This window comes from Podarcis filfolensis, assembly GCF_964270895.1.
Source record: "Podarcis filfolensis genome assembly, chromosome: 17".
Classification (NCBI taxonomy): Eukaryota; Metazoa; Chordata; class Lepidosauria; order Squamata; family Lacertidae; genus Podarcis; species Podarcis filfolensis.
In genome coordinates, this window is record NC_139621.1 from 5,755,186 (window position 1) to 5,767,755 (window position 12,570).

The window sequence follows — 12,570 nt, forward strand, 5'->3', positions numbered from 1 at the left end:
TATGGAGTGATCACGGGTACATAAAGGGAGGCTGCGGCCTATTCGGCAGCCCGCCGGCTGGAAGATCCAGGGAGCGGTTTTGCAGGCCGGGGATTTCCTAGGTGCAGGAAGGAAACGCTGCCTGGGGAAACGCATGGCCCAGACAAAGGAAAACTGGTCGTCGGGATTCGAGAGAAAATCAGATCGGGATCCTCCTGCGCGGAAATCGCTTTCCTTTCCCCCTTCCGGCATGCAACTCTGGGGGAAGCCCTTTCCCCTTCCTGGCTCTCCCCAGGACACACCGGCCCGTTTCCCTGGGGGAGACAGATTCTATCTGGGGGGGGATCCCCTTAAAAGATGCCCTGACTCCGTGGATCTCGACGTGCCCTCGAGGGATTCCCATCTAGGAGGGGGCAAATCCTAGGCGGATTCAGATGCCCTTTCCCTAGCTGCAATGCGGGAGACCCGGGAAGAGGCCCTGGCCCCCCCTCCCCCAGCGTGCGCCCTCTCTCCTTTCCGGCCAGATGTTCCCTGCAGCTCCAGCTGCGCTTCTTAAAGAGGCAGCCCCTGGGTCGCGGCGAACTCACCGATGCGCCTCCTGCCACCACCCTCCTTTTCCAGCTCTCCGGGGACGATGCGTGTCGGGTTTTCTCCCTTACCCCCACCCCCACCCCCCCAGCTGGAAACTGGGAAAGGAAGGGGAGGTCGGCGCTGGGAAAGAGGAGCAATAATCCCTTTTAAAATTGGAGGCGGATCGAGTCGGGAGGCCAATGGGAATGCCGGAAAGGAACAGTTGGATCTCCGGAGTGGCCAATCCGAGGGGAGGGATGGGGGAGGGTGCAGGTGGGCAGCCAATGCGGAAGAGGTGCAGGGAAACTAAAATGAAAAATACAATAAAATAGCTTGGTATTCCCGGGTTCGACTCGCGTTTGCGCTCCGGCGAGTCCTTCAAACGACTGGGGAGCAATCCGCGGTGCGAGCGCGCATCCGCGTCCACACGCACGCGGTGGGACAAGGGGCAAAACTGCCCGGCAGCGTTCTCACCAAGCTACACACCCGTGAATCTTTTAGGGAAGCCTTGGCAGTTACAACCAGCATAGAATTAATGGAAGTTTGCGGTGCAAATATGGACAGGAGTGAATAGGAGGAGCCTGGGGGTAACTAGATGGTAACATTTGGAGGAGAATGATAGAATCATAGAATTGTAGAGTTGGAAGGGACCCCACGGGGTCATCTAGTACAACCCCTTGCAATGCAGGAATCTCAACTCAAGCATCCATGCCAGATGACCATCCAACACCTGCTTAAAAATTCCCAGTCCATCACCTTTTGAGGGGGACCTTTAAATTGACGAACTGCTTTTACTGTCAGAAAGTTATTCCTGATATTTAGTCAGACTCTCCATTCTTGTAACTTGAAGCCATTGGTTCCAGTCCTAGCCTCTGGAGTAGGATAAAACAAGCTTACTCCCTCTTCCATGCAACAGCCCTTTTAATATTGGAAGATGGCTATCATATCTCCTTGGTCTCCTCTTTACCAGGCTAAATGTAGCCAACTGCTTCAACCGTTTCCAAGTACTTACGACATGGAAAATATTTCACAGGACCTGGATATTAAGCACACAATGTATGGAAATTTAACTCCTCCAACAAGAACAATAAAAGGACAAGAGAAACCTGAGGCTATTTGGGCTAATTAGTACAACTATTAATTTTACAAAGCATCAGTGTTCCTTTTGCAATTTATCTTCAGCTCTGGGTTTCCTAAGGGAGTGAGTTTTATATAATCCTCTCGTAATCTTTTGTCAATCAAACTCCTTGCAGGTGTGACCTAGCAATTTCTAGTGTAGACAAAACACTTACGGCAGGGCTTTTGCTGACAGAGTTCATTAGGTGAATCCCACCCATAGTATCCAGCCACATCAGAACAGCATAATCTGTGCCACAACTGGAAAGCAGGAAAATGTGCTGTGTGCAGTGCAGATAACCCAAGGCAGTTAAACCAAGCACAGTTTATTGATCTATTCTATTCTATTCTATTCTATTTGTAAACTGTATATTCCAAGAAATCTCCAAGCACATGATCTACATTATAGCATCAAGAAATTAGACTTCCCAGAAAACATCTGCCAGTTTTAGAGATGGAAAGATAGTACTACATTTGAGAGTTATAATTCCTCTGCCCCACCTGTTAGATTATGGCTATGTTTGCAGACCCGTTTACTGTGCATGATGTGCTTTCCCAAGGATGCAGAGGTTTAGTCACCAACACACAGCATCAGATACAATCCATCTCTATCCTGTTGTTTCTTATTAAATACTGTATTTTGATGTGCTCCCCCACCAAACAGCTTCAATCTGAATTGAGAAAAAGAATGACCTTGCTGTATTTTAAGCCAGTAGCGTGTACACAGGATGTAACACAGACTTCTCTGTGTAGTCAATACCAGTAACAGGAAAATGCTTGTATACTTCCCATATACCTGCATATCATATATTTAAAACACATTTTAAGCACATACACACACCAAGAATCTTGGGAACTGTAAAGGTAAAGGGACACCTGACCATTAGGTCCAGTCGTGGCCGACTCTGGGGTTGTGGTGCTCATCTCGCTTTATTGGCCGAGGGAGCAGGCGTACAGCTTCCGGGTCATGTGGCCAGCATGACTAAGCTGCTTCTGGCGAACCAGAGCAGCGCACGGAAACGCCGTTTACCTTCCCGCCGGAGTGGTACCTATTTATCTACTTGCACTTGACGTGTTTTTGAACTGCTAGGTGGGTAGAAGAAGGGACTGAGCAATGGGAGCTCACCCCATCGCGGGGATTCGAACCCCCAACCTTCTGATGGGGAAGTCCTAGGCTCTGTGGTTTAACCCACAGCGCCACCCGCGTCCCCTTGGGAACTGTAGTTTACCTCTAAAAAAAACTACAATTCCAAGCACCCTTAAACTTAAATGTGCGCACACTGCCATTTTCATCCTGCCCATTCCTCAAGGACAGGGGTCAGCAACCTTTTTCAGCCGTGGGATGGTCCTCCGTCCCTCAGACCTTGTGGTGGGCCAGAATGTATTTTTTGGGGAAATAATAATGAACAAATTCCTATGCCCCACAAATAACCCAGAGATGCATTTTAAATCAAAGGACACATTCTACTCATGTAAAAACACGCTGATTCCTGGATCATCCGCGGGCCGGATTGAGAAGGTGATTGGGCTGGATCCGGCCCCCGGGCCTTAGGTTGCCTGCCCCTGCTCAAGGAGTTCAGGGCAGCATTTATATGTCCTCCTGTGCCCGTTTTATCCTCCTCACAACAATACTATGAAGTGCTGGAAGTAATATAAAAAATTAGAAATTACTTGAAAGAAACGAATAGGCCTAGGATTAAACTAAGTTATAATTAAATAAATGGGATTTAGAATGTTAAGAAAAGTGAATAAGATGGACTATAATTGGAAATTGTTTTAGTTTAATAATGATATTGGAAAGCTGTTATTTCTAACTACAAAGAAACTCAGAAGCGAGGGACTTGAGGAAGTCAACCAAGATATTTAAAAGGTTGGATTTGTAAAGAATGAAGTTTCTTGTTATTGTTCATCTGTTTATTGTTCCTTTTTTCCCCCTTTTTCTGTTTTTGTGCATCATTCTGCTTTGTGGTTTTTGTTATCATTGTGGAAAATCTAATAAAAATTTATAAAAGATGAAGTGCTGGAAGTTGCCCAGAGTGCCTGAAAATCTGCTATCCTCCCGCACTCTTATTTTGCCAGAGTGCCTCTGGGCAAATGAAGGGGGCAGAGGACAGGGGTCTACTTTTCAGCACTCTACTATGCAGCATTCCCAGCCACCCTGGAAGTGAAGCGGCGAAAGTGGCGCAAGAGCTGAGGGCCGGGCAAAATCCTCGGGTCTCAGGTAGGCAAACTAGGTCTACGGAAGGAACAACCGACAGGTCTAGAACATGAACTCACATCGCCTCAGCCGCTCCGCAACCAATCATTATGCCGAGCTGCCCGTGACGTCGATATTTACGCTCCCGTTGGAAGCCTAGGTGGTCGCCCGCCTCCGACTCGCTGCAGGATGATTGGGTGAAGTGCTCGCCAATCAACACCGAAGGGAAACCCTATTGGCTGTGGAGGTAATAGGGCGATATCGGCGAGGGAAGCAGCTGCTGAGCTGCAGGTTCATTTATTCTGCAGGCGCCTTTGTGGACGGAGGGCAGCGCTGGTAAGTAAGGGCTCGGAAGTGCCTATATTGCTGTTGGTGGGGAAGGCGTGCAGCGGTGCAATGCATTCTCATCTCTCTTCCTAACCTCGGCTTGTGGGTGGTAGTGGGGAAAGCACTCTGTGCATGGCCAGGGGCAATGCGAGTTCGTCTCTGATGAATGCGAATCGGGAGAACTGTATTATTTTTTGGCGATCACTCTTAGCGGAGTCAGATTGTCTTCCATAAACACGGTTTTAACAAGGAGTTCTGGATCCACACGTCCTTCCACAGTGGGGACATTGGTTTCTGGGAGGGTGTTGATCACAATGAGGGTTTGCCAAGCGTTACTTCCTCTTAGCACGTTTCTCCCTTGCGCACCTGAGTTCGAGTGTCTTCAAAGCCCATGACACCATTGGTAAAGGCTGTTCTCCACCTGGAGCGCTCGCAGGCAAGATTCCCAGTTGTCGGTGTTTATACTACATTTTTTTAGATTTGCCTTGAGAAAGTTTTTGAACTTCTTTTGTTGACCACCAGCATTACAATTTCCATTTTTAAGTTTGGAATAGAGTAGTTGCTTTGGAAGATGATAATCAGGCATCTGAACAACATGACCAGTCCAACGAAGTTGATGTTGAAGAATCATGGCGACACTGGTGACCTTTGCTTCTTCCAGTACACTGGCATTAGTTCGCCTGTCTTCCCAGGTGATATGTAAAAAATTTCCGGAGACACCGTTGATGGAATCTTCTGAGGATCTGGAGATGGCGGTTATATGTGCTCCATGTTTCACAAGCATACAGTAAGGTTGGTAGTACCTGTACAACAGCTTTGTAAACAAGCATTTTTGTTTCCCTGCGAATGTCCTGGCCCTCAAACACTCTGCACTTCAATTGGGAGAAAGCTGCACTCGCGAAGCTCAGGCAATGCTGGATTTCGACATCAGTGTCGGCCCTTGTGTAAAGCTAACTGCCAGGTAGGAGAAGTAATCGGCGTTTTGCAACATTACTCCATTGAGTTGGATTTGTGGCGCTGCAGAGGGGTTCTTTTGTGCTTGTTGGTGCAGCACTTTGGTTTTTTGGATGTTGAGCGATAAGCCAAGCTTTTAGTAAGCTTTTGCGAGGATATTTAAGATGGTTTGGAGGTCATCCTCTGACTGTGTGCACACTACGTTGTCATTTTGGACTCACAGCTTTTGCGAGGATATTTAAGATAGTTTGGAGGTCATCCTCTGAATGTGTGCACACTAGGTTGTCATTTTGGACTCACAGCTGTGCATGGAGGCACAGGTCAATTCTGTGTCCAGGGCAGCTGTCTACCAGCTCCATCTGGTATGCAGGCTGAGACCCTACTTCACCTGCCCTCGCCAGAGTGGTGCATGCTCTAGTTATCTCCCGCTTGGACAACTGCCACGCGCTCTATGTGAGGCTACCTTTGAAGGTGACCCGGAAACTACAACTAATCCAGAATGCGGCAGCTAGACTGGTGACTGGGAGTGGCCACCAAGACCACATAACACTGGTCCTGAAAGACCTACATTGGCTCCCAGTACATTTCTGAGCACAATTCAAAGTATTGGTGCCGACCTTTACAGCCCTAAATTGCCTCAGAGAAGGAGCATCTCCACCCCCATTGTTCAGCCCAGACACTGAGGTCCTCCTCCGAGGGTCTTCTGCTGGTTCCTCCATTGTGAGAAGCGAAGTTACAGGGAACCAGGCAAAGGGCCTTCTCGGTAGTGATGCCTGCCCTCCCATCAGATGTCAAGGAAATAACTATCTGACTTTTAGAAGACATCTGAAGGCAGCCCTGTTTAGGGAAGTTTTTAATGTTTGATGTTTTATCATGTTTTTAATATTCTGTTGGGAGCCTCCCAAAGTGGTTGGGGAAACCCAGCCAGATGGGCGGGGTATAAATAATAAATAATAAAGTGTATAAATAATAAAGTGTAGTATCATGGCAGTGAAAATAATGAATAGAATTCGGGCAATAACACAACCCTGTTGAACACCTGATCTCACTGTGAATCATACTGATCTCACTGTGAACACCTGATCTCACTTTGAGAACCATTGTTATCTGTGATTGTTGTTGTCCTATTATCATGGAGGAGCCAAATGATGTTCACAAATTTATCCGAACAGCCAATTTTCAGAAGGACAGTCCACAGGGCATTACAATTTACAGTGTTGAAGGCCTTAGTCAGGTCAATAAACGCCATATATAGGGGTTGATTTTGCTCTCTGCATTTTTCTTGAAGCTGCCAAGCAGTGAAAATCATGTTCACTCCCCCTAGAAGGTCTAAAACCATTTTGGGATTCAGGAAGGTTCGCTTCGGCTATTGTTAAGAGACGCTTTGCTAATATCTTTACAATAATTTTGCTGGCCGCAGCTAATAAATGCCTTGATAGTTTCCACAATCCGTTCTGTCACCTTTTTTAAAAGAGATTGATAATTTTGGCATCCCTAAAGTCCACTGGAGTCTCCTCTTATGAATGCCATCTCTGACTCCTGGAAAGATTCCATCAATGGTATCTCTGGAAATTTTTTACATATCACCTGGGAAGACAGGCGAACTAATTCAGGACTTGGAACAGGAATATACCTTGGTAGGACAAATGGTGGAGGAAAAGGAGAAGGATGCCGTTGCGAAACCTAAGGTAGATCATGTAGAACTACAGAAGCAAATTGAGGATTATAAATTGAGGCCTTGCATGATTGATTCTAGCAAAAGCCAGATTTTGAGGATTGGACCCTGGCTTGGACTGAAGAACGAAAGTTGGAAAGATCCCTTTATTCAGGGACCAACTGACTTTTGGGACATGGGTTTGGGCCTGGAGGAACTTGAAGCTTTGGGGGCCTATGGATTTGGAGGAGTCCTGAAATACGTCCTGAAATACCCTATGGACTTTAGTTTCAATTATGGAAACTTGGCTGAGCTGTTCAGAAGGAAGAAAAGTTGTTTGGCTGGAGTTTCCCCGAGATTTGCTTCTGAGCATTAAAGAATACGAAGAAGATCCGCAGAAGGGACTTGGAAAAGAATTAAGAGCCTCGGATATAAGATCTCCAGGTTGAGGGACTACATGGATCTGACGGAAAGGACTGGCAGAATCCGAAACCAGGGAAAAGAGAGGGTAGAAGAAGACTGGGAAGTTAAAGTTCATATTTAGAAATTTTGTAAAATTAATGACTGTTAGAAAAACCGTGGAATGATATTATAGGGATTTAGTGAAATGTTAGAAGAAGTTAAGTATAGATAAGTAATCTAGTCTTAAAGGGAAATAAGGTTAAAATATGTTATTTACAAGATGATAAAAAACAGAGAAAGATGGAAAGGATTTGCTGAAACAATTAGAAGAACTGGAATACAAAAAGGGAGGTGTGAGGAAGTCGAGGAAACAAGGAAATGAAGGATAGAATATGGAAAAGGAGAGATGTATTTTAAACGGTTTTTGTTTTAAGTCATGTGTTTAATCTAATGGGTTTGGGGTGGGTTTTATAATATTTGTATACTGTATTGTATTGTGGTGTTTTTTCACTTTTTTGTTTCTTTTCTCTTCCTTTCTGGTCTTTTTTTTTTCTTTTTTCTTCTTTTTCTGTAATCTTCAAAAGTAATAAATATTATTTAAAAAAGAAGAAAAGAAAAGGAGAAATAAGCTAAGAGAAAGGTATGTTTTGGAAGATCTTCACTGTGATCAACTTCCGCCCAGAAACCTATGTACCCACTGTGGAAGGATGCACAGATCCAGAGTTGGCCTCCATAGTCACTTATGGACACACTGTTAAGACCATATTCATGGAAGACAATCTAACTTGACTACAAGTGATTGCCAAAGAAGAAAGAAGTACCTGCTGCACAGCAGGTGCAGTGTGGTTTGGGGAAAACAGTCTCATGGGCCCAATTGGGGCCTCTGGTGGGCCCAGTTTGACCAGAGGTTCTCCATCCATGCTCTACATAGTTTTATGTGGAAGGTGTAAAAATATTGTGATGACCAGGCTGCTGCGTGTTAGGAAGGCAGCATAGAGAAATCTTCATCTGGAGGTGGTTTCCTGCTTCCTCTAAGTGATCTACTACTTCTGGAGTCACCTTATCTAATGGAGGTTTGGAAACAAAAGATTCTTAAAGGAAATATATTATGGATTACTAAACAATGGGGACCTATATGTAAATCTGTTGGCTAGATAACACATTGATTTATTTGTATATGTAGTCTTTCCACCCCTTTTGATATGGGCTACAGTTCTAGTTTTCTGGACACCCCATGACCTCAAATTACATTGTTCTGTGTACTTCTAAGTAATAGTTCAAACATTTCCCATAGTTGTGACAATGGTAACTCATTAGCCCAGAATCTGTATTCATTTCACATGTGCTTTCTAGTGAATTAACATTACTAACTCTGTTTCTTTATTGCAGAGCGAAAGAGCATTCACCGGTTTCAGCAACTTGGTTTTGTTTTCCTCGAGCGCCATGGGGTTAGAAGCGAAGCACCTTGCTGTTCCCCACCCTTACTGGCCTCGAAACTTGGAGCTCCAGCACTACATCCCCAATGACCGCCCCATGTGGCAGATATTGACTTTCCTCTTCTCTGTCTCTGGGCTCCTGCTGATAGTAACTTGGCTCATAGCAAGATGGCAGAACAGGACAGCTGCACCATTTGGAACCTGGCGCTCCTTGGCTATCTGCTGGTTTGCTGTCTGTGGCTTTATTCATGGTGTCATTGAAGGCTGGTTCAGCCTGTACCACAAGGAAATCGCAGGGGATCAGTCTTTTCTTTCACAGCTCTGTAAGACTGACTTGATGGTGGGGGGATGAAGGGCATGTATGCAAAACACCAGAGTTCTTCTACCAGTTCTGGGGAAAGTATGTCGTAGCAGTTAAATAAGGGGAGCATTATATAGACTCTATCATTAACATTTTATTTTATTTATTCAGTATCTATCCCACCCTTTCTCCCAAAACCAGCAAATAGAACAAAGTAGCATTATTATTAATTTTTTGCAGAGATGTAATATGCTTAAATTGGCTTTGTTTCCACTTGGAAATTGGTGCTGAATTCGAAAGTCTGAACAGTTCTCTTTACCTAATTGCTAGTTAGTGAAATACACAAGCTTTTCAATTCATGTGAAATTTTGTGCTTCTCAGCTTATTATAACCAATGTTGTGCCTTATTTTCTCTCCTCACTATGCTATAGGGAAGGAATACGCCAAAGGTGACAGCAGATACGTCATGTGAGTGTCTGCTTTGAGGCGGTGGGATAGCTGTTTGTCTATATCGTAATGGAGGAAAAGGATTCAGTCATGCAAAGATCCAGCACTGAATCATTCGAAACAGAAAGATTGGTGTGGGGGTGCACTAACAGCTTTAAAAGGCTATAGATGCATATTTTAAGCTACATCTTATAACATGGCGGCCCATAAGGAGGTAAAGTGGGACAGCCTTGCATGGGATTACCCTGAGTCATTTCTCTTGCGTTTCCTCAGCAGAGCTTGCATTTGGGGCGAATAATACTTTACCTGAGAAGCCACTGTTGTTGGCATTAGATGGTTAACATTTTGCTTACCGCCTGCAGGGTGAAGGCTAGTTGTTAGTTAGCAACTGTTGGGTGTGTGCTAAAAGCTTCTGGGGTAGCCATGTTAGTCCGTTGCAGCAAAAAACAAGAAAATTTGCCTCTTTGTGCCTTAAAGAAGAAGACATTTGTTGTAGCCTAAGCTAGGCTTGGAGAAACTTGGGGCTGGGGTATCAAATGCAGCCCTCGAGGCCTCTCTGCCTGGTTCTCAGGACTCTTCCCCAGGCAACCCGTCTGCTCCCCAAAACACACCCCTTGAGTTGTTCTGCCTGGCTGGAATGTGTCCCTGGACTCTTGCATGCCTAGATGAAGGGGAATCTCTGACTTCTGTGCAGTTGCAATGCAGCCTGTTGTACAAAGTCACATCCAGAAAAGCTCTGCTTGCTTTTCTTTCTGGCCCCGCCCACCAGTGGAATGTGGCCCCCAGAAAGCTTTCTACAGGGTAGTGCAACCCTTGGGCCGAAAAAGCTCCCCCCCCCCCAGCATAAGCATTTGTGGACTCAAGTCTGTTTCTTAATAATGCTTCAATGCATCTGATATTGGAGCTGGGGAGGTGGAAATGTGAAGAGTGAGACCAGAGACAAATGCAGTGCAAAAAACAGTTTGGATACTTCTTGACCCCCAAGTGATTTCTATTTCACTTTGTCCCTACAGATCAGACAATTTCACAGTTTGTGTGGAGACCATCACAGCCTTCGCCTGGGGGCCCCTCTCCATCTGGACTGTGTTAGCATTTCTTTCAGACCAGCCCCATCGGTTTGTGCTGCAGCTGATTGTGTCGCTGGGTAGGTATATGAGGCACACACAAGGACAGATTTCTAAATATAGTGATGGCCGAGCTCAACTGCATCCCAATCCCCTGTTCCTTTTCACCACATGTTCTGCACTGGAAGAATGCCTGAAAAGGTTGCTGCATGCTCCTTGCTCCTTGTGTTCCTGGCATCCATAACCCCTCACCCTTGTCTCCCCACCCCAAACAATTTAAAAAAATCCAAGTTATCTCTCTCACACTCAATTACAACCACTGGAAAACCTAGGAAACTCATGGAACTAGGAAATTTGGGCTGTGTATCTTTTTTGTCTGGTTCTAATCCAGACGTGGGGAACCTTGGGCCCAGCAGCCAAATGTGGCTGTCCAGATCTCTTGCGTCTGGCCCTCAGGGTTCTCTCCCAGGCCCTGCCCACTCCTGTGCCAGACCCTTCACTGGCCTTGCTCAACTCGCTTCCTTGTGTGCTTTTGTGTCTCTGGAACTGTGGTCATGCTTTTCACTTACCTGGCTGGAGAGATGTGTGTGAAAACTTCTGAAGTGTTCATGACTTGAATGTAGCCTATGGGATAAAATTAGGAGTTGAAGTTATTCCTCCACTCTAGCCACACCCATTGCTGGTAAGTGGCCCCCAGATGGTTGCCCATGAAGGGATGTGGCCCCTTGGGCTGAAAAGGGTTCCTTACCCCCTGCTCTAATTGGTTGTCTTGTCTCTACCATTCACTGCAGGCCAACTCTATGGAGATGTTCTGTACTTTTCTACCGAGTATCTCGAGGGCTTCAGTCACAGTGAGATAGGGCACCCGATATACTTCTGGTTTTATTTTGTCTTCATGAACGCTTTGTGGATCATCATTCCTTCCATCCTCATCCTGGATGCTTGGAAGCACCTCAGCGCTTGCCAGAAGATAACGGATGCTGGCAAATTCAAGAAGCACTGACCTCTTGCATAGTGGATCATCATGAACACATATGCCATTGGAGAAGCGCTGGAATAATTCAGGGATTGGTTGGCTACTTTCTGGTGCCTTGTCTAGGTTTATTTCGTCCACTGCCCCCATCAACTAGGGACATTCTCCAAGTATCCACCAATTACCCCTCCTTGGGATTAAGTGGAATGGCCTTCTGTATCTATTTTACAGCTGCTGGAATATGCTCTGTCCTGCAGCTCCTTCCAGAAGAGACTTCTATCAAAGACCCCTGGAACTGAGAGCTGGGGCAAGGCAGGGAGAGTGTGTTGAGGGGAAGCCCTATTGCATTTGGTAGGTTTTACTTCTGAGCAAATGGGTTGCAGGTCCCATTATGGATAGCCTCCATCATGCAATTCTGTATTAGACTAAGCAGAGCAGTGCTATGAAGACTTTATAGAGGGCTCTGTGTGACTGCTAGACCCTGGGGTTAGGCTTATATCTCAAGCTAAATGAGGCTGCAGAGTAGAAGCATCCAGTTGTTTTAATTTCTGTTTGGGATGCTTGTGTATCTAGTTGTGAAGGTAGCACAAAATCCACCATTAATAATATTATGCTGATTTCACATCTAGATCTCTTCTTAAGAGGGGACCTTTCTCCTGCTTTTGAAACAAGTTTCTTTTCTGTAAACTATGCTACTAAGCATTGCAGTACATTTTCAAAGGAACACCTTTAGTACCTCGCATATGCTGCTGAACTCACTGGTTTTGTAAAATGAGATACAATTGTTTTTTAAATAAATGATGATCCACCTGTTTCCTTGTCTGTTGAAACTGTGTGCATGGCAGGTGGGGAAGTGTGTAAGGAGGCCAAGAAGAAGCTCTGCTTGGTGGAAATCTTCATGCAAAATTCTATGCGATGTGCTTCTACTTATGTTTAAGAGTTGCCTTAAATCAGTGGTGGCAAACCTATGGCACGCGTGCCAGAGAGGGCACTCACATCTTTCTCTATGGCCATGCACACCGTCGCCCCAGCTTCCATGCTAGGCGCACGAGCACCCAAAGCCTGCAGCCCTGGTACCATAGCTTCCATGCTGGGGGCAGGGAAGGAGTGAGGAGGAGAGGAGGGCTGGGTTAGGGTAAGGGTAAGGATT

General features: G+C 45.7%; 2 protein-coding genes across 3 annotated transcripts in view; both read left to right on the forward strand.

Moving 5' to 3' along the window:
* The window catches only part of TBC1D25 (TBC1 domain family member 25), a 44,057-nt gene that overhangs the window by 1,927 nt on the left and 29,560 nt on the right, over positions 1-12,570 (forward strand). The gene's annotated exons all lie outside the window — the stretch shown is intronic.
* Positions 4,077-12,232, forward strand: EBP (EBP cholestenol delta-isomerase). Of its 2 annotated transcripts, none has more exons than XM_083594075.1 (5): positions 4,077-4,198; positions 8,589-8,958; positions 9,368-9,404; positions 10,397-10,527; positions 11,239-12,232. In XM_083594075.1, the coding sequence occupies exons 2-5, from the start codon at positions 8,643-8,645 to the stop codon at positions 11,448-11,450; spliced, it is 696 nt and encodes a 231-aa protein (XP_083450201.1). In that variant the 5' UTR covers positions 4,077-4,198; positions 8,589-8,642; the 3' UTR covers positions 11,451-12,232. The 2 variants fall into 2 exon arrangements, with proteins under 2 accessions (XP_083450201.1, XP_083450202.1); XM_083594076.1 differs by lacking the exon at positions 4,077-4,198 and adding an exon at positions 4,881-4,981.